The sequence below is a fragment of the Choloepus didactylus genome, chromosome 5 (assembly GCF_015220235.1).
Source record: "Choloepus didactylus isolate mChoDid1 chromosome 5, mChoDid1.pri, whole genome shotgun sequence".
NCBI classification, from domain to species: domain Eukaryota; kingdom Metazoa; phylum Chordata; class Mammalia; order Pilosa; family Megalonychidae; genus Choloepus; species Choloepus didactylus.
The window spans coordinates 128009730-128034086 of NC_051311.1; the positions used below are offsets into that span (position 1 = coordinate 128009730).

The 24357-nt window shown below is 35.4% G+C and overlaps 1 protein-coding gene and 1 pseudogene across 18 annotated transcripts in view; both read left to right on the top strand.

The window, feature by feature from the left end:
• HDAC9 (histone deacetylase 9) overlaps positions 1-24357 on the top strand; it is a 996855-nt gene that overhangs the window by 507410 nt on the left and 465088 nt on the right. For 12 of the 18 annotated variants that reach the window (XM_037836859.1, XM_037836847.1, XM_037836856.1 and 9 more), the window contains 3 exons: positions 18285-18526; positions 21564-21714; positions 23202-23328. In XM_037836859.1, coding sequence (XP_037692787.1) covers positions 18285-18526; positions 21564-21714; positions 23202-23328 — 520 coding nt within the window. The remainder of the gene's footprint in view (positions 1-18284; positions 18527-21563; positions 21715-23201; positions 23329-24357) is intronic. The other 6 variants (XM_037836851.1, XM_037836858.1, XM_037836849.1 and 3 more) reach the window with 3 other exon arrangements.
• Positions 9835-10753, top strand: LOC119534781 (annotated as a pseudogene).

Here is a 24357-nt window from a genome sequence, read left to right on the forward strand (position 1 = left end):
CCTCTTTTACTTGTTTTGTACATAGGGAAGCCAAGCTCCATAGACTTGGAGTGATCAAGATTAGAACCAAGAGCTCAGTGTTCTTTCTGGTGTGTTCTGCTTCTGCTCATTGGGAAGATATTGGATATTAGCTGGTAATTGAGAGAAGATTGAGGAGAAGATTAATTAATCCATTTATTTATTATCTAAAACATCTGTGCCCATTGCACCAGGCTTTAGAGAATCAAGTAAGATAACTCCTTGATTTTAGAAATAAAGATGCTACTTACGAGTTTGTGAGAGCATTTTCAGAGCAACATGGAAGATGGAAGCTAGATTTGTTCTCTAAGATTGGGAGGTGAAGTAATGGACATGGGAGTGGACGGAGGAGGGATGATGCACTGTGTATTCAGAATCAAACCATTCCTCGAGTCCTAAGGCTTCGTTTTCAGATAAGGTGTTTCAGGCCTGGCTTCCTCTTTGCTGAGGATGAGTTTCTTAGTAGGTGCCTTAGTCACTTACGCAAATGAACACCTGCTGTGCCAGTCCCACCTGCTCTCCAGATATGCCCAGGTATTTCTGAACCCTGGCTTTGACTGCATCCTGGCAATTTTATCTTGGAAGGAATAAACCCAACTTAAGGGCCGCATGTAAACCTTAACGGAGACAACACTGATATGGCAGATTGAATTTCCTTACTGATCTAAGGAACCACAGGGAGTACTCTCCAAACTTTTCTCCCTACCTTGCACAGAGAAGGCACCTGAATAAACTAAGCAAATACATCTATTTTAGGCTGAAGAAAAATTGCATCTATTTTTTGTTCTATTTGTTCCTTTGCTTAACCATTGCAATATTTAACTTTTTTTTTCTTTTAGCTTCAAGGATTTCAAATACTAAACCATTGAGTTGAATTTTTTTAAAAACCAGAACTTAAAAATTTTTATATCAAATGAGTTCTCAAGCTGTTGAATCTTTTAAAACTGGTCTGCTCTAAGTTTTATTATTAATTCCATGGAAAATAAAAAAGAGGTCATTGGATTCAGAATGGCTTTGTTAGCTCTATGATTACCAGTATATTTCCTATGATCTTGGGTTATATTAATTTAAAGTTACATTAATATCTGGAGGAATATTGGGGTAACTATTTTTTTCCCATACATTTTTTCTCATAATGCCTAACTACCAAGGCTATTTTGTTTGAAGCACCAAATTTCTTTAGTGGTTTGGCTACAGATCTATCATTAGGTTATAACTGCCAACCTTGTAGTATTACTCAGAGCTGCTGGAGGTACATATGATGTTTTAAAGCTTCTAGGCTTTAAAATATTCACCATCAACTAAGTCAATTCACACATTATTAACAAAAATTTAAACGCCAAATAAATGCAATATCCTTTAATATCCAAACATTGCTTTGCTAAAGTTACTGATATATTGATTTCTATAAGGTATACTAGCTTTCTTTTTAGCTTTTATATACAGATATAGTATATCCTTAAGCTTGGAAATTGTATAGCAACTGCTTCACAGATTGGAGCAGTCTTATATACTTTGCTTTATTTTATTAAAAGAAATTTTAATTAAACAAGTATTTGTTCTAGACCGTGCTTCTTATAGGGTATGCTATTTCTGACTCTTTTTAGAGAAGACATAAATTAGGAGGAAAAGCTCATCTGAAACTTTTAGAATGGAATATGATACAGTGTCTTTCAATTAACACCATTCTAAATTAATACTAAATTAATTTTTCCTATGTTAAAAAAAATGTAGCACTGAAGTGATGTTTGTGTATGTGACCTTGGAAATGTGCTCTAAACTGTCTAATGCTCAAAATCTTCAGCTGTAAAGTGTGACTGATAATAAGGCTACTGTGAGTATTAAAAGGGGAAATCCGTGCAAACATCATAGCTAGTACTCAGAACATACTGATCATTTAAAAATGTCATTGTTCTTTTTTTTTTTCTGTTGTTTTCCAGTTAACTGCTTAATGTGAAGAGCAAGGAACAAAGTGTAAAACTAATATATCAATTAAATAGACATACGTTGAGCATCTTTTACATGGCATTTTCTTAAATAAAATAAACTTTTGTCATTTTTAACCTTCTACATAAAACCAGTAGGCTTGAGCAGAGGCTTGGAAATTTAATTATCACAAAGGTGTTCCACTGTGTGAGAATAAATATTGCCTATAGATTCTCTACATACAGCAGTGAAACTTTTTCTGTAAAGAGCCAGATAGCATAAATTTTAGGCTTTGCAGGCCATACAGTCTCTGACACAGCTACTCAACTCTGACTTTGTAGCACAAAAGTAGCCATAGAAATGAGAGTATCTGTGTTCAAATAAAACTTTACTTATGAATGTTGGAATTTGGAGTTCATATAATTTTCATGTGCCAACCATTTAAAAGTGTAAAAATCATTCTGAGTTCACAGGCCATACTAAAACAAGTGGTGGGCTGGATTTGGCCCATGGGCCTTGGTTTAGTGACCCCTGCTCTACAGAATCATCTTCTTTTTTTGTACTATCAGTAACTTATTTTGTTTGTACAAATTGTACTACTTCAAATTGTAGACTGATTATCTCAAAGCTGTTCTTAAAATATTGAAAAACACTCTGTAATGCTGACAGTTCTCTGAATACAGGCTATTTTTTCTATAAATAGGTACTAAGAATTTTATGGCAGTCTAATTAATTAGAAGCCAAATAGAAGAATTACTGTATTTTCACATGCCAAATTCTAGATGTCTTTAATTAATGCAAAGATATAGATACATTGATTTCTATTTATCTATATGGAAAAAAAGGATTTTTCTTACAGCTTCAGGGTCTTCTTTGAGGTGGACCCTTCCACTGATGTAATAAATGGCTAGTTTTAACTTGACGACTAGTGTTTAACTCTCATAATACACAAAGAATCATGAACAGAAACCAAAGCATTGGAAATAAGAAAATAAACCACCACAGTCTATCCTGTCAAATCTTTTCTCACACTGTCAAAAAACAGCTGCCTCTTATTTTTTGTTACTACTTTCTTCATTTAAAAAAATTTTAAATCTATGAACAATGCACTCAAACCTCATTAACACTGTTTACAGTTAATCATGATTCAGTGTGTTGCCTTTGATACCATCCAGTGGGATTTAGTTAATGAAGTACCAGAGAAGACTTCATTATTAGGCAGCTTTTACCTGCGAGTCAGTAGTTTCACAGATTGGAAAGTAAGGCCATAGTGAATTAAAGAAAAAGAAGGAAAAAAAGGAAATTGTCTAGACTCAACAGAATTTTGTATAGCTAAAAGAAAAGGGTGAAATGCCAAATTTGAAATTCCTAAATACAGAATTGTTTCTTAAGAAAGATGCTTTGAACTTACCTGAAAATACACAAATGTGTCATATATATTGAAATATGTTCCATTACACATCTCTGTCAGGAATATATTGGCAATTACAAACAAATACTTTCCTTCACCTCTAAAAATAAAAATATGTAATACTATTTAAACAAAAAATTTCAGTCTCATTTACTTCAGAACATTTTCCAAAGTGAACTACGTGGAAATAAAATTGGATGCCTGTTTTGTAGACTCAAGATGAATTAGAGTGGAGTGGGTAAGATCATAGACTTTGGAAGTGGATGGTATGGATTCCAGTTCCTATGTTACTGGAGTGATCCCTGTTGTAACACTCAGTAGCTGTGTGACATTGGCCAGGTTACTCTGTGGCCTCTATTTTCCTGATGTGTAAAACAAGTATCCTAACTGTGTCTACCTCATAGATTATAGGAGAGTACAACCTCATAGAGTTGTAAAGAAGATTACATGAATTAACATTTATTTTATAAAGCATTCAAACAGTGCTTGGCATAGCATAAGTGCTGTATTGGTGTTTGTACCATAATTTAAATTAAAAAAAAACTTTACAGATACATCCAAATTATGCTTTCAGTCTCTAAAAATAGATTGTTCTTACCCATGTTTGGAAAGCCAAATTTGGAATCTGTACAAGGAAGTCACATTTTATGAGAATGCTTGAGCCCTGAAAACTTTGCAATTCCGAACTTGCCTAATTATTTTAAAACTCACATAATCCAAAGCGATTCCTGACAAAGGATAGTGGGTATTTCCTACTTAGGAGCAAAAGTAGTGCCACCATGTGGTAATAACATTTACAGCTGCCAATCCATTTGGCTGAGTAGGTTTGAAATTTTGGAATAATAGGTATTTTTTTTTCTAATTGTATGTAAAAATTGTAACCATATTAATATTTTTCACATCAAAATCTTTAAGTTCCCATATTTCCAAATCTCATACATTAGGAAGGCACTGTTCTTTGAAAGTGCAGTAATGTAGTTCGCCTCTCATTTGAATTTAGCAAAATAAAGACTTAAGCCCGTTACACCAGTGGCTTTCAAACTGGATTTCATGAAGTCTGAAAGGTCCCCAGCCGAAAGCACAAGATAGGAAGTGAATGGGCAGGACTTCTGTTCACCCTCCCAACCCCCAAATAGTTGTACTCTTGCTGGTTTTATATTTGGGGCCTACTCATAAGATTTTATTTGAACAAAGTCTCCAGCTGTTTAAAGAAATACTTTGTTTTTTAAAGCTAGTGCAATTCTGTATTAGGAGGTTTTAGTGGGACTCGAAGTTGTTCTTTTTTTTTGTAATAAAGATTTCCTTCGAAGTTAGGTAACAACTGAGTCCTAAAGAAAAACAAAATGCATTGGTTGAAATCCTATTCCCATTCTACAGAATTGAAGATCACAGAGTAGACAATTAAAACACATGGTTCAAATCAAAGAGGAAAATATCACTCATGGCTTTTCTGCCCTTTTTCTCCTCCTACTTTCTTGCACCTTTTAATGTAAGTTGTTGTCTTGAATATACAATATTACAATGCAGAAAATATTGGAATATGTTTTACTGGTTAAAAGTAATTGTTTCTTCCTGGCAAGACACGAGAACAGTTAAAAGCTGTCTTCTCTACTCACCCGCAAATCAAAACAGCACACAATTACGTGCTTCTATAAGGGAGAGTGACTGATAACAAGAGCAGGACTATACAATTAGGAAAAAGTTGATTGGCTGAATAAACAAATATAATTTGGTCAAAAAGAGTGTTGTTAGAGACAGGTATTTTCTGAGAGTATCATTTATTCAAACATCATTTATTAAGCGTATATGTCATGTTAAGTGACATTTTAGAATCTGGAGTTGCACAGGAATACCTTGCTTCAAATGTTAGGTTTTGCATAATGAGAGGAAAGTTTTGTTAGCCATTTGCAAATCACAATAATTTAGGACTTGTCTGTGACTTAGAAGGACATATAAACTGTAGAAAAAGAATTTGCCCCCACCTTCATGAGCAGTTCTTTAGAAGTCAGATTTCTCTAGATCTCGGTTGATGGGTATTTTTGTGTTTCAAAACATTAAAATTTCTTACCTACTGATTTATTTATAGGTACTGTTATATCAGATGAACATTTTATTTCAAATTATGAAATAATATGTATTAGGTTCTTAAGTTCCAGGACCGTGAAGTCACATAAATTGACTTGATTTTGTTTCCATACTACAAGATGCTCAGTGAAGCTTTTACTTTGGTCTCAAATAGTAAAGAATTAGCAAACACTGAAATACTTCAGAACTAAGTGGGTATTACAAATTAGTTGGCAATTCATGTTTATGTTATGGTTTGTTATGACTACTTAATTCAAAAGCATATTTGCAGAGAGGGAGTTTAAGTAAATCAAAATAGTAAAGGCTTTGATTAAAAAGTTAGCTTTCTTTAACTTAAATGTTGATATTTCAAGGCCTACTGATATTTTAGTCATTTGTGGTTATTTTTATTTCCTGTTCAGACCCCTGGGAAATAAGAGAATAGTAAATCAAAGCCCAGATTGCTGTTTGCATTTACTTTCTTTTCATTTACACCATGTGTTTGTGCACTTTTAAGAAACTGACGATACATGTAATTTAAACAGAATATAATTGTATTTCTGGACTAATAAATTTAAATAATTTTGTTAGGAAAATAGTTCTTCTTGTGTTGGAAAATTTACTAATTCTTTTCATTCTGTGATGATGCTGTCATAAATAATAATGACAGAAATCAGCTAAGTATATTTGTATTATTAAAGTGAAATTTGGACAGTGTTATTATCAGACTGAGGCTATATTACTTGTTTTCCCTTTCCCCCTTTTTGATGTAAGGCACATTCAAATTTATTAATTTATATTTTCAGATGAAATGTGCCTTCCAAGACTGAAATTGTAATAACACACATTTCAGTAAGTAACCTTCCATAAAAAGTACATAAGCATTAGAAAATCAACTAATTATTTTAAATAAAATGCCAAATAATTTTGATTAAGTAACTTTCAGAGGATTTATTCTTTTAGATTTATATTTATTTGTATCTCTAATTCTTCATCTTTCAATTGGAGATTTGAAAAAAAAAACGCTTAGCTTACGGTTTACTAATACCCTAGTTCTAACATATCTCACTCAGTTCTAATATATCATGGGGTAATAATTCATGAATTAGGCATTATTGTTCAGATACTTCAGGATCGTGTCTTATGCTTGGTGATCCCTACTGAGGCATACAGTATTGAAGAGTAAGTTTAATTTTGTCCAGTGTTCCCCCACCCCACTTGAGTGATTTTTACCTGCCAGCATACTGTGTTTTAAAACATACATTAGGGTCTAAGAATGATATCATGTAAAATGATACCTTGGGGTGGAAAATTTTTTAGGTCATTTTCAAATAAATTTTGCCTATTGTCAGAAACATATCCACTTATCAATAATTAAAGCAGTAAAATAATATCTATCTGGAATTCACATAACCCAAAATCCCTAATAAGTAGAATGCTTTAGAATTCTAATGGGATGTGTGTGTGTGTGTACGCACATGCTTTCCTAAATTTATTTCCATAATACTCAGTGACCATCATTCATTAATTTATTCATTCCAAGCATGCACTGAGGCCCTACTGTGTATTTACCCTGAACTAGGTACTGAAAACCTAGTCCCTTCCTTCATGGAAGTTAAACTAGTGGGGAAAATAGACAAGTAAACAAGTATTTTGAAAGGAAGTGCAAGATTTAATGGGAAAATGCAGTAGGACTGAGAAGTACATCCTACATCAAGTCACATTGGCACTAAGATATCAAGGATAAGTAAGGGTCAATCTAGAAAAAAATGAGGTGGGATTGGGAGAAAAGGTTTGGGGCAGAGGGAACATAGATGAAGAACCTCTGAGACGTAGGTGAGCGTGGTGTCTTCAAGGAACTGAAAGAATTTCAGTGAGGCTAGAGTGGAGGTAGAAACCACCCCAGGGAGGAACAGGCTGGCCATGTGAAGGAATGGGGCTCCAGGAAGGGGTTTTAGCCAGGGAAGTGACAGGGATCTGCATTAGTCAAACAGGTAATGCTAATAGAGCAGTATTGATGAATTATAAAAATATTTAAGATGGAAAAGACCATTCCTGGTAACTGGATATGGATAATAAAAAGGGAGACAGAGGAGTCAAATACCACTTCCACGTTTCTTCTCTGGCTGCAATTGTTGAGATCAGGGGTCCTGGAGAAAGAGCAGTAATAAGACAGCTAAGTGGAGAGTTAAGTAGCAGTTTCATATATTGGTCTCAAGTTTGGAATTGATGTTTAGGCTGAAAAAGAATTGTCACCATACAGAGAGCAAATAAATCCCTGGGAGTGGAAGAGAAATCAGTCCAGCGAGTCCTAAAGAGTAGAGAGAAGAAAACTCAGGCACGAGTCAGAGGAAAACCAGCCTCACTGCCCCTATTGGATCAGTCTATAAGTTCCTTGAGGGCAGAGATGGTGCTTACTTGTGTTTTTGACTAAAAACTCTTGGCATTTAGCCAGAGTAGTTACTGAGGCAAAAAACTAGAAGAACAAGATACAAACAGGCATCAGAAATGTTCCCTGCTTTCAATCAGCTTATGCTATGAAATAACCAATAGGATGTAAATAAAATTTTTAAATAACATTAGAAAATTGCATGTTTAGTTACAAATTAGTGTTGAAAAGGGGGTGGGAGTCAGTAGCAGGAGTTCAAGGAAGGGCGATACCAAGGCAGTTTAATTTAAATATATATTGCAGAGTTGAGCGCTGAAGGAAGAAAATGACTAAAGTTCTTCTACTTATTTTCCAAAGCCTATGGATTCTACCTGAAAAACTCCCCTGCTTATTCTTCTCACTGTTTCCCCTACTTCCACTGTTTTATTTCATTGGTCTGAGAGAGAACTGAGAGAGAGGAAGAGTGAGGGGAAAAGAGAAGAGGGGCGGCCGAGCTTCCCCCAGTCTCTCATTTCATGCTTTCCACTCCCACCAGACATAAACCATTTCTTCATGTCTTTCCTCTGCTTTAAAACATCTGATGTCAGTTAGTGCTCACAGGAGAAGGTAAAGGGGAACTCATTTTAGTCTCATGTACTCCTCACAGGATAGGTCAGATTTTGCGAGGGAATAAATTCAGAGGCTACCAAGAGGTTGCTTAACTTCTCTCCGGAATTTGACACTGATGGCTGTGGCCTCTGCCTGCCAGCCTGCCTGCTTTGTGAAATAACTAATTCTCCTGCCTACCTTTCTGACCTTTTATATCACCTGTGTCTGTAGGAGTTGTCACACCAAACTACTTGCAATTTTCATTTTATTTTTTCTGTCCCTTAGCATATGCTGTCCCTCTGCCCCAAGTTCCTTTACCAGTATTTCTAATGGCCTGTGGAGGGTCAGGCAAATGTACTTTCTTGTGAAGCCTTTTCTTACTCTCCCAGGAAAAATCAGTGGTTTCCCTGTTTAATTCCCTTGTAACAAATATCATAGTACATTACTTTACAGTTGTGTGCATATACCATGCCTTCCTCCTAACAGCATCTGACCACCCTGTCTACCCACCCCTATCTCCATATTATGTGTACTGTTTGTAAGCTCCAGCAAGCAGGGACCACATCATACACATTTTTATTTCCATTACATTTAGCAGAGTAATAGCATATTCTGGTGTTCAAAAACGTTTGGTGAATTCTATTGATAGGAGAGGAAGACATATGGGTAGGAGATAATGGTGTAATAAGGAAAAGGTATGAATGAAGTACAATGTGTTACAATATTGTTTAGTTTCCGACATGGATAGTAGAGTGTAAGTCTAGAGAGTTTACATCAGACTATGATGGATTTTGTTGTGAGTGAAGCAGTATTTTAGGAAACTCCGTCAAGTTGTGATCTAAAGCATGTATTAAGAGAAAGAGATTGAAAAAAAAAGGACTCGATGGCTATTCATCGTAGCCCCTACCTCGCTATACTCGGGAACTGTCGCCCAGGATCCCCTTCCCAGAGTGCACTGGGGCATTTTATGACGGCTGATGCCCCCATAACAAGATGGCGGCGATGACAAGGTCACAGGGGAGTGATGGGCTCCTCCGCGTGGTAGCGACGCTGTGATTCTCTGCCCGCTAGTCCAGCCTGCCATACCCTCATGGAAGCGAGGCAGCCGTGTTGGCCCTGAAACAAGTGGCCTGGCCTGGTAACTGAGAGGACCTCTTCACACATGGTGTCCTGGGGGAAGGAAACCTGACTAAGCATCAGTGATCTCCCCTGTGGTGGATTCTGGTCCCTGTTTTTTTAACAGCAAAAAGAGTCTCCATACTGCATTTCCTGACACCTTCCCCTCTGCAGCCTTGCTCTGTGGACAAACCGGTGAGGTCCTCATCTTTCCTTCTGAAATGCAGGGCCTGTTCCCAGCTCCCATCTTAATCTTTCAGGATGGCTAGCAGTAGACTCCAAGACTCGAGACGTTATCGGAGGAGAATAAATGCCCGTGTGGATGACTGGGTCTGGCTTCCATAGAGACATTTATCTGGTGCTCAGCATCACCAACGGTGAAGAAATGGCAGTGAAACTAGAATCTCAAGAAAGCCAGGTATCCCTGGTGGCTGTAGGAGAGCAATCTCTGTAATTTTCATCAAGGTGTGGTTGGCATCACCCACTTAAAGTAGTATGTGGTCAGGAAAAAGACTACAGGTGAGCTAGTAATGGAGATTCTTGGATGCAGGCTGAAAGACTTCAGTTTCTGTTCAAGAAGATTCACAATGAAAACTGTATTTTTGTTAGCTGATAAGCATTTCATACACAGAGATTATAAACCAGATAACTTCCTAATGGGTATTGGGAAGCACTGTAATTAAGTTATTCCTTGATTTTGGTTTGGCCAAAAAGTAGAGACAACAGGACAAGGCAACATATAGCATACAGAGCAGGGAAGGTCATCTCTCTGGCACTGCTGTTTATGCTAACATTAGTGTACATCTTGTATTGAACACAGTTTCTGAGATGCCATGGTATCATTTGGAGGATACATGTTGATATATTTTAATAGAAACAGCCTGTGTGGCAAAACCTAAAGGTTGCAATGAAATATGAAAAGACTAGTGAAAAGAAAATGTTTACTCCTGTTGAAGTTTTACATAAGAGGTTTCCTGCAGAATTGTCCATATGTTTAAACTCTTTTTATGGGCTGTAGTTTGAGTAAGTCTTCATTATGCATATCTGAAGTAGCTTTACCACATTCGTTTTTTTGAATCCTAAACCACCAGTATTTGATTGAACGATATTAATGCAGAAAACAGCATAACAGTCAGCCTCTTCCAGCGGGCATGCTCTGCAGATTCAAACTCACACAGGTTTTTCTGCATGAATGGCAGAACAGAACAAGCCAAGTAGGTGATCAGAATGGCATTTGTTTGTCCCTAAGTCTAGAAATTTTAGTTCATGTGTTCACTTGTCAGTGGTGTGCGCCACTTTTACTTTGGTATAGAGAACTTAATTTCACTGAATTTGGGCTGCATTGGTGATGCCATATCCCAAGGTGTAGTGCTGTAATTTTGAATATTAACTGAGATAGTAAAATATGGTTCTAGTTTCTAATGCACTTTTTCAAGTGGAAAAATTAATGAAATGGGTGATAACACAAAATGTGAAGAAATTGTGCATGTGCCAATTTTTTGCTGAAAGGTTTTATTTTGAAATATACTGCTTTGAAGTCTAATTTCAGAACAGTCATCAGCCATAGTGTGATGATGGTAAATGCTCACAATTGTGCATTCTTAGGCTTTTTCCATCCCTGAGGCTTGCAAGTTACTTAAACATTCTTAAAATGGTTGGTTTCTTGTTTGCTATCAAGGTAGCAACCCAAGATTCCAGTTTGGGCACATATGAAAGACTCTGCCTACTTACCTCTGCTATATGAATAACATCTAAAGTGAAGAATTAAGAAAATCTCCATGGCTACTTATCTTTAGGATTCTGAATTTGACTCTAGAATGCTTTTGGTATTTTTTAAATAAAAAAAGAATATTTGTCACAGCAGTTTAGTTAACATCTTATAACTGAACCTATATGTATGTTGCTTAAATAATAAATCATAAAACATCTACATCTGAAATTTTGTTTTTATTTTGAAATAGGAGCTGTTTCACTATTTTTACAAAATTTCAAGTCCATAAAAATGAAAAACTTTCTTTAAAAATATTGCACAAGTTGATGAACTCTAAACAGAAGCAGGTCTAGTTGTCAAAGAAATAAAAGAAACGTGAAGAAAAAAAAAGATTTTGTAAAACAATAATCAAGACTAGTTCTGTGTATATGGAAATGTTCAGAGCACACATGTTTGATGATTGAAGCTATATTGCCTTCAATTCTATTTAAAGCTTATGAATGGGCATTTGGTATTAGAATAATAACATAAATAAATATACCATAGATATGTATACTGTGTATTTCCAATCTCAGTCAAACAAGGTGATTCCAGATAAAAAGTTATCATGTGTCATAAGCCTTCCTTACTCTTGCCTTGAGTGAGATCTTGAGATCTGTTAAGAAATCATGGTTCATTAAAACTAATACTAATGCTAATGAATGTTGTTACCAAGTTCCTTCTAACTTATTTTTCTCTGGCCCCTGTTCTAAATAATCTGTGAAGAATTTTCATGTTCCCAGACAAGGAATGTGTGAACGAGGATGATTCCATTTCTCTACTGTTAAAAACCGGTAGTTAATTTTTCCTCGTAAGTTGATTATTTCTAATTATGGTAATATGGCAGCTGTGGACAGTGCCCTTTATTTCACATTCTGTGATATGATAGTGACTGGAACTTGTTGAAATGCAGCTCTGGTATTGTGTTACTATTATTGTTCCTGGGAGGCTTATTAGACTGTCACAGAAGACATAAGAAAAATCCATCATTCCTTTTGAAACAGGAGTCTTTGACACCCACAATGCAATTAATGTTAAAAATAGAAAGAATGGCTATGATATGATTATGATTAGCCCGAGATTAGCTATTGTCCAAGTAAGAGGAACTAATCCAGCAGGCCAAAGATGACCTACACAGAGCCCTCAGTTTGCTGATTGCCATTTCTCTCTGAGTTTGATGAAATATTCATGCCTTTGCTCTCCTCTCTGCAAGCACTATTGATTTCTTGTATAAACGCTGCTATATTTAGTCTAGACAAATGGAATGTGGATTGCTGCTGAATAAATTGGATGAAAGACTGGGATCTTGCCTGCCGCTTTCTCTCAGTCTGGGGCAATTATTTATAATCAAGAGCAGTTTTTGTAAGTTGAGGGTGATTTTTCACAATTTAGTGATTAGTCTCTGAACAAAGGCAAGCAGTTAGACACAATCATTTCTGTTGGGATAGCAGGTTAAGAAGTCAAATTACACTTTGAGTTTTACAATAACTGTTTCAGGGAGTTGTGAGACTTTTTCTTCTTCTTTTTGGACTTTTTAGAGGTTTGATGTTTACAGTTTATGGATAATAAGAATGCCAGCAAGGAGAGACCCCAGGGTCTCTTGAAATTTTACATGCTGTCTTTATAGGGTTAAATTCTGACCTGTGTTTATTGGGATTTCCATGTAAAAAACTGGAGGCTAGAGTTGGGCTTTTTAATGTAAAAATGAAATACCATTAATAGCCTTTGCTTTTGGTTAGAATTATGCCAATTCTACAAGGTAATGCTCCAAATCTTATGTTACTCCACAACCTTGATTGAAAGTTCTACATTAAACATCTGTCTGCAGCTAAGATACCTACAGGCCACCAACTTCATTAGATTCCAAACTTGTCACAATTAATTTCTTTCTTTTCACAGATAACATGCTTTAGAAGACATTGTCTACCAAATTATGCTTTATTAATAAATCATTTTCCTATTTTCATTAAATTGACACTTGGAAAACCCATCAATGCAAGTTTCTGGTCAATGCATTGAAAAATAACCAGTGTTAGCAGCCCAAGATCAGTATCAGTGTACAGACACACACACCCACACACATCAAATTGCAAGCAAGGACATACAGTGTTTTATTAAGTGTCTGCAGCCTTAACATCTATAGACAGGATTTCCGTTAAGCTCTCTTGAATTACTGAAAACAGGTCTTGAATCTACATAGACTATTAACATTGTAGTCCCCAGCCTGAAATCTGCAAATCTAAGTTACATTTATATGCTGCTACTTAACTAAAGTAGTATAGCATTAGATGCATTTGGAAATACACAAGAACATAGATTAAGGGGGGAAATCATTCATATTTCCACCCGAATCATCACCAACTTCTGTTTTTTAATCACACCGTCTTTGCTATTAGAATTTAGGACTGTAATATAATTAAAACTCCCCAATAGAATATATGTTCCATGAGGCCTGGAATTTGTCTCTGTTTTGTTAACTACTGAATTCCCAACATCAAGACCTAGGCTTGGCACTCAGAGGTGCTAAAGAAATGTGTGTGAACTAAATTAAATTTTATATATGTGTGTCTTTTAGATTTATTAAAGGTATATGTCACTTTTATTACTGTTTTTTTCACTTAAAATTGTAATAGCATTTTTCATAAACATTATTTTTAGTGATTGTCCATTTTCCACCATATTTTACTTGGACATTTCTTTGTTGGAGATTTAGATTATATTAGTACTCCAGTAAACACTATGACACTAAGTTGTGTTTTTCTCTATTAGTTTTATTTCCTTAAGGGATATCCTAGAGTTAGCAAACCTGAATCAAAGAGTAGAAAAATTTATTGCATCTTGACACATGTTACCAAATTGTTGTTTAGAATTTTTATATCAAACAGTGCCACTTTCAATATATAATTCTCTTATTTGGTCATATGCTTTCCCTGTATGTATAGGATATTGCACACGCATACATGCATTTATATAAATGAATCATATATATATAGGATATTTGATAGTTAGAACATGATGCCTTTTTGTTTTATAATTTGTATTTCTTTAACAATGAGGTGAATTTTTGTTATACTTTATTTTCTTTTTTTCATTGTTTACCTAGAAACTTTATTTTGATTTCTAATATTTAATAGAAATCATATGCCATTTTATTTTCATTTTTCCTAATATTTTTGTTGCCTTATTCACTTAATGTTGATGACTTATTTTCATATACAGGCATACCTTAGAGATATTGTGGGTTCGGTTCCAGACCACTCAGTAAAGCAAATATCGCAATAAAGCAGGTCATATGAATCTTTTTGTTTCCCTGGATATACAGAAGTTATGTTTACACAATACTATAGACTATTAAGTGTGCAATAGAATTGTGTCTAAAAAACAATGTACATACCTTAATTTAAAAATACTGTTATTTGAGCCTTCAGTGAGTTGTAATCTTTTTGCTGGTGTAGTTAATTGCCTCGATGTTGATGGCTGCTGAATGATAAGGGTGGTGGTTGCTGAAGGTTGGGGTAGCTGTGGCAATTTCTTAATAGAAGACACAATGAAGTTTTCCTCATTGATTGACTCTTCCTTTCACAAAAGAGTTTTCCGTATCATACGATGTTGTTTGATTGCGTTTTATCCATAGTAGAACTCCTTTTAAAATTGGAGCCAAACCTCTCCAACCTTAGCTACTGCTTTATCAACTAAGTTGATGTAATACTCTAAATCTTTGTTGTCATTTCAACAGTGTCACAATATCTTCACCAGGAGTAGATTCCATCTCAAGGAACCACTTTCTTTGCTCTTCATCCATTCAAGTTTGATCATTTAATTACAGCAATTCAGTCACATCTGTTGCTATTTCCACCACATAGGCAGTTACTTCCTCCCCTGAAGTCTTGACTCCCTCAAAGTCATCCATGAGAGTTTGAATAGACTTCTTACAAACTCCTTTAATATTTATGTTTTGACCTCCTCACATGAATCACAAATATTCTTAATGACATCTTGAATGGGGAATTCTTTTCTGAAGGTTTTCAATTGATTTTGCTCAGATCCAACATAGAAATCACTATCTATGGCAGCTAAAGCCTTACTGAATGGAGTTCTAAAATAATAAGACTTGAAAGTCAAAATGAAACCTTGATCCATGGGCTGCAGAATGGATGCTTTGTTATCAGGGATGAAAATATTAATCTCACCGTACATCTGGATCAGAGCTCTTGGGTGACGAGGTGCGTTGTCAATGAGCAGTCATATTTTGAAGGAAGTCTTTTTTTTCTGAGCATTAGTTCTCAACAATGGGCTTAAAATATTCAGTAAACTATGTCGTAAACAGATGTGCTGTCATTCAGGCTTGTTGTTCCATTTATAGAGCACAGGCAGTGTAGATTTATCATAATTCTTAAGGGCCCTAGGATTTTCAGACTTTCAACTTAAAGTCGCCAGCTGCATTAGCCTCTAACAAGAGAGTCAGCCTGTCCTTTGAAACTTTGAAGCTTTGAAGCCAGGCATTGACTTCTGCTCTCTAGCTATGATAGTCTTGGATGGCATTCTCTTCCAATATAAGGCTGTTTTATCCACATGGAAAAACTGTTGTTTAGTGTAACCACCTTCATCAATGATCTTAGCTAGATCTTCTGGAAGCTTGCCGCAGCTTCTGCATCAACACTTCGCTGCTTCACCTTGTACTTTTATGTTAAGGAGAAATCTTCTTTCCTTAAGCCTGATCAACCAACCTCTGCTAGCTTCGAATTTTTCTTCTGCTTCCTCATCTCTCTCAGCCTTCATAGAATTTAGTTAAGGCCTTGCTCTAAATTAGGCTCTGACTTAAGATAATGTGGCTGCTTTGATCTTTTATCCAGACCACTCACACTTTCTCCATATCAGCAGTAAGGTTGTTTATTGCTTTGTTCTCATTCGTGTATTCACTGGAGTAGCATTTTTAATTGCATTTACAACTCGGCTAACTGTTTGGTACACGAGGCCTAGCTTTTGGCCTATCTTGATGTTTGCCTTGCCTTCCTCACTGAGCTTAATCATTTCTAGTTTTTGATATTAAAGTGAGAGACATGCAATTCTTCCTTTCATTTGAACATCACAGGCCATTGTAGGGTTATTAATTGGCCTAATTTCAATATTGTTGCATCTCAGGAAATGGGGGGGCCTGAAGAGAGGACGAGAGAAGGGGGTGGCTGGCCAGTGGATCAGTCAGAACACACACAACATTCAACGATTAAGTCCACCATCTTATATGGGTGCAGTTCGTGGCACCCCAAAACAATTACAATGGAAACATCAAAGATCACTGAGCACCATAACACATATAATAGTAATTGAAAAGTTTGAAATATTGTTAGAATTACCAAAATGTGACACACAGACTTGAAGTGAGCATATGCTGTTGGAAAAATGGTGCCAAGAGATTTGCTCAACACAGGGTTGCCACAAACCTTTAATTTTTAAAAAAAATGCAATATCTGTGAAGCACAATATAGTGAAGCACAATGAAACAAGGCATGCCTGTACAGAAATTTCCCTTGTGTCTATGTGTATGTGTCTGTGTCTGTACATAAAACACTATATTAAGGACAAACATATATTGAGGGATATAGCATATGCTATAAGTCCTTTTAATGGATTATCCCATTTAATACTGATAACAACTTCATGTTCTTCCTGTTACTGTCATTATTTCCATGATATAGATGAGGAAACTAAAGCCAACAGAGGTTAAATAACATCCTTGGGGAACACAGGGAGAAGAATAGGAGTAGTCATTTAGATTTTAGAATAGAGGTTGACTGGCAGTCTGCATGTCCACATTGACTTAAAGAAACATTTTGTTTGGTTCCCAGAGAGTTTAAATCTATTGAATTATAATACATTAGAAATTGAGTGATTTCTGTCTACACAGGAACTTGTGTTTCTTTTGTCAATAGTTGGTTGGAAATGACCCCCTTGAAAGAGGCATGCAATGTAGTTTACCATGGATCCCCCTCCAAAATGCCCTATTGTCTTAAACAACCTGATTTACTTAATTACATACCTTTTTTGATCCTGTAGAAAAGGGTCATTTCCAAATATTTAACACAACCAGTTTGGCATAGACACTGACCAATCAGAACTGGTGCTAGCCGTAAACAACTGGTATAACCTACCCTGTGTGTGAGTTTTTCTGCTTATACTCCTCCTTGAGAAATGATATTTTTATCCCTAAGAGTTGTGCTACAAAAATTATATACATCGTATCATTTACTTTTTATAAATTTAAACATTATCTTTTAAAATTTATTCTCAGCTCATCAAGTATTTTTCTTCCAGTCATTTGATTAAATACTCGTTTCAAGTTTCTTCACACTTTTCCTGCCTTGTTGATTTTTGGAATGAGGTAACTGAGATACAGATTATTACTATTTAAAAACCAGCACATAGAAACTTGATTCCACTCCCTCCTTGGTGTTTGGACTTGACACCATTGCTGAGGTTGATGAGCTAATCTACTTACCATTTCCCACATCTTAGCATGTAGATTTGAATTCTTTCTTAAACAGCCCTGCAAATACATTGCAAACCTCACTTCTTAAGGCAGAATATTTGTTTTGATTTTGATTACAAATAAAAATGTTCATAAGTACACATTTAGTTGTGTCAGAGTTCCTCTATTATAACACAACCCCTTTTCCTCAGTGGAGTTGCATTTTTTGTCCTGAGTTGACTTGATTTTTTGTAAGTGGTCAGAAGAGTAAGTGTTATGAACAACTTTGATGCTAGTGAATAAATGTAGTCATCATTTGGAAGATGCATAGCAAAGTATAAATTGCTGAGTGACAAATAATATACGGTCCATTTATTAAAACTTGTGTACAAAAGACATTTTAGTTTCATCCTGAAGAAATGACTAGAATCGTTTGCCTAAAATTTCTTGCTCAGGGTACAGTGTTTTTGTATTTATTTATTTATTTTTTAAATTTCCATATCAAGTGCTAATTTCTTATCCTTTCCCTTTCATCGTTTTTTTCCTGGTTCTCCAGTGGATGTGAAGTCAGAGGTTCCTGTGGGCCTGGAGCCCATCTCACCTTTAGATCTGAGGACAGACCTCAGGATGATGATGCCTGTAGTGGACCCGGTTGTCCGTGAGAAGCAGCTGCAGCAGGAGTTACTCCTCATCCAGCAGCAGCAACAAATTCAGAAGCAGCTCTTGATTGCCGAATTTCAGAAACAGCATGAGAACTTGACACGACAGCACCAGGCTCAGCTTCAAGAACATATCAAGGTAGCAAATGCTTCTTTGTCTCTTATCGTCTTACCCAGGTGGCGAGCACACCATGACATGGGCACAAGCAGGCACACTGAGGAAATGTTTCTTTGTGAGTAAGATATGAATGTATGGCTTAAAGAAAATTGTGATTGTACTAGTGCAAAGCCTGGGTAAGTAGTAAGAATGTTGGCTAGAGATGTGCTTTGATTCTACCACTCTTAGAGCTTTGTGGCATAAATTTATGGAGTAGTAACTTCCCACCCTCTTTTTAGATTCTTGTCTGCTCCTACATGGCTTTGTACATTTGCCCTTTTGACTCTTCCCCAAGGAAAACCCTGAGCCTGGGAAGACTTCCGGTATTATTGCTAAAGAATCTGCCTATACTGTTTATCAGAAAGTATCAATTAGTAGTTTATGTTACTAGAAAATCTTCTTTTTCAGTCATCTTTAATAGATGTTCTGAATATGAACTAATTTTCCTTATGGAAAAAACCTCATAATGCATACATTCAAAATAGTTGAATGTTGAATATAATAAAAAAGCTCAAGAAAGTTTTATATGAAGAAATTATTGCAAATATTTTCAGTGTTGTTTATATGGGTCTAATAGAATAGGTAAAAAGTTCAGTGAAAGAATTTTGGGAATGGTTGAAAATTTGAGACTGAAATTATTTAAATTGTTCTGGAAGAAAATAAGGCCATGTCTCAAATGGCCTATTTTATTATCAGATTATGCTAGATGCATCTATCTTATTTCTTTTTTCTTTTCTTTCTTTTTTTTTTTTTAATGTATCTTTTGGAATAAATATTACTTTAGTTTTATTTGTAAAATATTTTCCAAATTCTTGACAAAAAATTAATAGTAAGGCTGTTTGGTCAGATACTGATACATTAATCTTTAGATATTTCCTTTCATTTATGTTTGGTGACTTGTATAGCTATAAATATCAATATAAATTAAAAATGTAATTTATTATTTGGTTTTAGTCAAAAGTTAATAGTAGCATGTAGGTAATCAGTTTTTCTTTTAGTGATATAAGTAGGTTCACTGACATCTGGAAAATATTGGAAAAGAGGTACTTGAGAAGAAAAAGATTCAGAGGTAGCTAAAAGGAAAATTTAGCATTTGAAATTATGTTCCAAAATAATAAATTGTTTTCTCAGTAATTAAAGACATTGTTTAAATTTTCCTTATTAGAGTGGGGAGATTTTTGCTTTTTTCATTTTGTCTTTAGGTTGTTTTTTTATGGGTAAGGCTAAAAGTTGATGCTTTTAACGTTCATTTAGATTTTATTTCTACGAGGAAGACAGTGCATGATGCTTTATTATATTAGCTTTTTGACTCTTTGGCTTCTCTAATCAACATCTGTGAGTTAGATGCTGTTATCCCATTTTCCATCTAGAAAGCCGATACAGAGAGAAATAGGGTAACTTGCCCAAGGCCACACAGCCAGTAGGTGCCTGTTCCAAGATCTACAGTCTTGCCTTGTCTGCCTCCAAAGCTCTACGTCACCCTGCCTCGCTGGGCTACAACATCTGGAAAAGGAGGGGTGGAGTTTTGTTTGTTTCTACTTTTTTTTTTTCAAGCCTCATTCCTGCAATCCTTAGTAATGAATAGTAGCTATGGAAATTAAATTGCATGCTTTTCTAGATTCCTAGGAGAGATTAAAGTTCAATCGCATTGGGGCCTTGGGTGAAGCACTGAATCAATTTGACCAACTTCAGTTTCTGTACAGAATTAACATTTAAGGCAGAGTTAAACAGAATTATGAATTCTCCTGTTACTACAGATTATCTGAAAACAGTCATTAAGGAACTGGGATATCAAAGCTAAAATGCCAAAGATTTTAATAAGGAGAGTAATCAGAAATGGATCTAACCATATCCTCTTCTGGGGCTGGTGGGGCCATCATGGTTGACAGACAGAGTTGGTTGCCAAAGTTGGTTGCCATTCCACATAGTTTTTAGTATTTTTGTTCTTTTACTTTTTGGGGGTAAAATTCAGAGTTTTAGTTACCTGTCTAGTCTAAACAGCAAATTATATTATTAGTAAAGAGTTAAAAATAGTAATAATAGTTAAATTTTATATGGCTCAAACTTACAAACTGAATTTAACGTACATTATGAGCATGATGCATGAGGGAGATTATTTTTCTGATTTACAGTGAGGAAACTAAGGTTCAGAGTACTTTAGTAACTTGTAGATCTTATATCTGATAATTAGAACTCATCGTCTTTAGTCATTCCTCAGTGGACACATTTATTTTTCTTTAGAGATGTCCATTTCTCAATCTAAAAAGACACTGACATTTCAAAATGCTTATGAAGAATGCTTCATATTCATGTTATTCATTGTTTAGATGGGGATTCAAGGGATTCAGGCAGCCAACAATAGTACATTACAGTGTAATTTTATGGAAGTGATTTCTTCTTGACCAGTGCTTTTAATCTAAGGGATTTCATATGCTGGATGTATGAATTAGACTGTTGCTGTTTGAGAGATTATATTATGGATATGTAGATTGCATTAGTATATTGAAAACTTTCTCTGTGAGATTTCAAAATTTCAATTATTTATTCTATCTCTGATAGACTTCCAAAAATTAATTCGTATCTCACAATCCTATTCACTTTGATTAGTTTCACAACATTTCTCAGGTTAAGAATTTGAGATTTTAATTATTTAGTCATAACCTTGAGAGACTTTGTGAAACAGGCTTTGGGAAATCTCTGCCTTTGCCTGTTTCTTATATTTCAGGTGTACAAAGAAAAGTTGCTAAGAGAACAAATGGTTTAATCAACAGAAATTAAAAGACCTGAGTGAATTTTGGTTATGATCTTTGACAGGGCGCCACAGGTAATCTTGCTTGTTGATGGCAAATACCACACATGCATTAGATGCTTGTCTTTAAATTTCAGTGATTCACCAAATGAGTGGGTAAAATATAAACTAATTATGAATAAGCTCCAATCATGAAACATTGCAGTTTTGGTCAGTGATGACTGAAGCCTAAAGAAACTGCACACTCTCATGTCTTTCTCTTCTCGCAAGTTGCAACAGGAACTTCTAGCCATAAAACAGCAGCAAGAACTCCTAGAAAAGGAACAGAAACTGGAGCAGCAGCGGCAAGAACAGGAAGTAGAGAGGCATCGCAGAGAACAGCAGCTTCCTCCTCTCAGAGGCAAAGATAGAGGACGAGAAAGTAAGAGGCACCAGGGTAAAGGATGGACTCTGTTCCCTCATCTTTAGCTCTTCGTCATTCAGGAAAAAAACCTGATAAAGATTGGAATTGAGCTTATCAAAACTCTGTGTTTAATTAAAAGAATAAATACTCATTATAGGTCCACATATAAAGCTTTTACAGTCACATATCAGCTGTCTATATATTCAGTCTGCAGAGCATCTCAATAAGTAAACGTAACGTTGTTTTGAACCTTATAAACAGTGTTATGCTAGAGTAATGTAGCTTATGCCATTTTGCTTAACAGTAAAGTTACTTCCACATTTCTTCACCATGCCTTCTCTTACTCAAGTGATAATTGCTCTGTAAATCAAGCCTTGCCTCTTGTAGTTTCCAAGTACTGAGGATTTGGGAAGATTTAAGGCAGAACACTTGCAAAAGAAATATCCACAAGAGGGAGACAGATCCAAATAATTCCTCTGCATGAGGTCAGTTCAAAATAAGGACGTACAAGGTTTAAAATGCTGTGACTTGAAGTGGAATTGTCAGCAATATTTGTTTATTTAATGTCCAAAGGGGGTTTAAAAAGTTAGTTTTTCAAAGTAGTGATTCATAAAAGATCATTTTAATATGTTAAGGGAAAAATTATATGGTCTCCCAAGATCCTTGATTTTTAAAAAGCGGTGTTTTGTTCCTCTTGTATTATTTTTTCTTACTGTTCTTTTTTACTTTATTAGAGAAATTGGTTTACAGAACAATCATAAATAAAATACAGGATTCTCATATTCCACCGTATTAATAATATCTTGCATTAGTGATTGGTGTGGAACATCTGTTACAATTGATGCAAGCACATTTTTATAATTGTACTGTTACCTACAGTCCATGGTTTAACGTAGGGTTCGGTGTTTGCATAGTGTAATTCCATGGATTTTTTTAAATTTTTTATTCTGTTACTATATATACAACCTGACATTTCCCCTTTTAACCACATTCAGATATATATTTCAGTGCTGTTAATTGTGTTCACAATGTGAAATAATTAGAATAAGCAAACTCATAGAGTCAGAATCTAGAATATAGGTTACCAGGAATAGGGTGGAGATAGGGAACGGGAATTTAAGGCTTAAAATGTATAGGATTCCTATTTGGAATGATGGAGATATTGTGTTAATAAATGGTGATTATGTCAGCAGTATTTTTTAAAGCTTAGAAAAAATTAATATTAATTCTGAGAATCCCCTTTCTGCAAAAGCAATAAAAGAAATCAGTGAAGTTATTTTCAAAATTGGCAGTTTAACCAATAGTTACAAAAAAATCACCATGCCTTTTTCTCAAACGTAAGAATTTTAGACTCTAGTTTCTTCAGCCTGTTGTGTTCTTTTAATAGGAAAAATTCACATGCTGTGACCAGTGGTGTTTCTTCTTAATGTTTGCTAAATAATCCAGAGGCATGAGAGGAGACCATCCAGAATCAACATCTATTTCTGTGTGTGTATGTGTTTCAGGGGCAGTGGCAAGTACAGAAGTAAAACAGAAGCTTCAGGAATTCCTGTTGAGTAAATCAGCAACGAAAGACACTCCAGCTAATGGAAAAAATCATTCCGTGAGCCGCCATCCCAAGCTATGGTACACGTATGTTCGGTGTTTGGCTCTTTTCATTCCCAGGGGTAAAGAACACATATTCTCCATTCAACCAGCCTGGGTTGCAAGTTCTACCTGCCAGTTCTCAGCTGTGTGACTGTGTGACTGTGGGCAAGTTCTAAGGTTCAATTTCCTTCTCTCTTAAAAGAGAATTATAATAGTATCTGCCCTGTAAAGTTGCTGGGAAGGCCTGTGAAATATAAAATACCATGTTAAAGTGCTTAACATCGAGCAGTGCTTAATAAATGTTAGCAATTACCTTCTTGAGTGTGAGAAAGTATAGTGTGCTTTTTGTTCAATGAATAAATAACAAATGGTGGGGTAGGGCATAGACAAAGTTAATTTGTATTTTCTGTCTTCCTCTTCTCAGATGGTACATCTGATATCTATTGAATAATTTCTTAAAAATTGGAAGAGTGGGATTTTATTTTACTTGACTTACTATAAGGTGGCAGAGGTCTGAGTATTTTTGTAAGTCCAGAAGATTTTTAAATCAATTACAAATATATACAGAAAGAGGGCAAGGGAGGGAAAGAAAAGGGTAAAAAAGGGAGATAACTAATTAAATAAATCTAGGTCTTCAGTGACTAGCTCACCACACCTCACCACATTTCTTCCTGTCGGTAAAACGAGAATAACTTGGCTTCTGACACACAAGCTGATAAGATAATGCACTGTGGTATCACAGTTTTTATGCACCCATGTTTCCCAAAGTACAGTAGAGAGAAATTATGTAGTACACAGTTCTTTCTATGAAATCTAAAGGATGTGGGTTTTTAAGAATCAGGATGAAAAACTGATAGGCAAGTGCATTTGGAAAATAGGTTAATAGATAATAGTTTCTCTCACTTTCTAAGTGTGTTTGCTTAATAACCATAGGATTTTACACTTAGATTTTTTTTAATCCCTTACATCACCAAGGATAGGGAGAAAATGTTTGATCACTCTGTTATTTTGAAATTTTAGGTATCTAAGAAGATCTACTTTTAAGTAATGGCTCTCTGCATCCAAAAAATGATA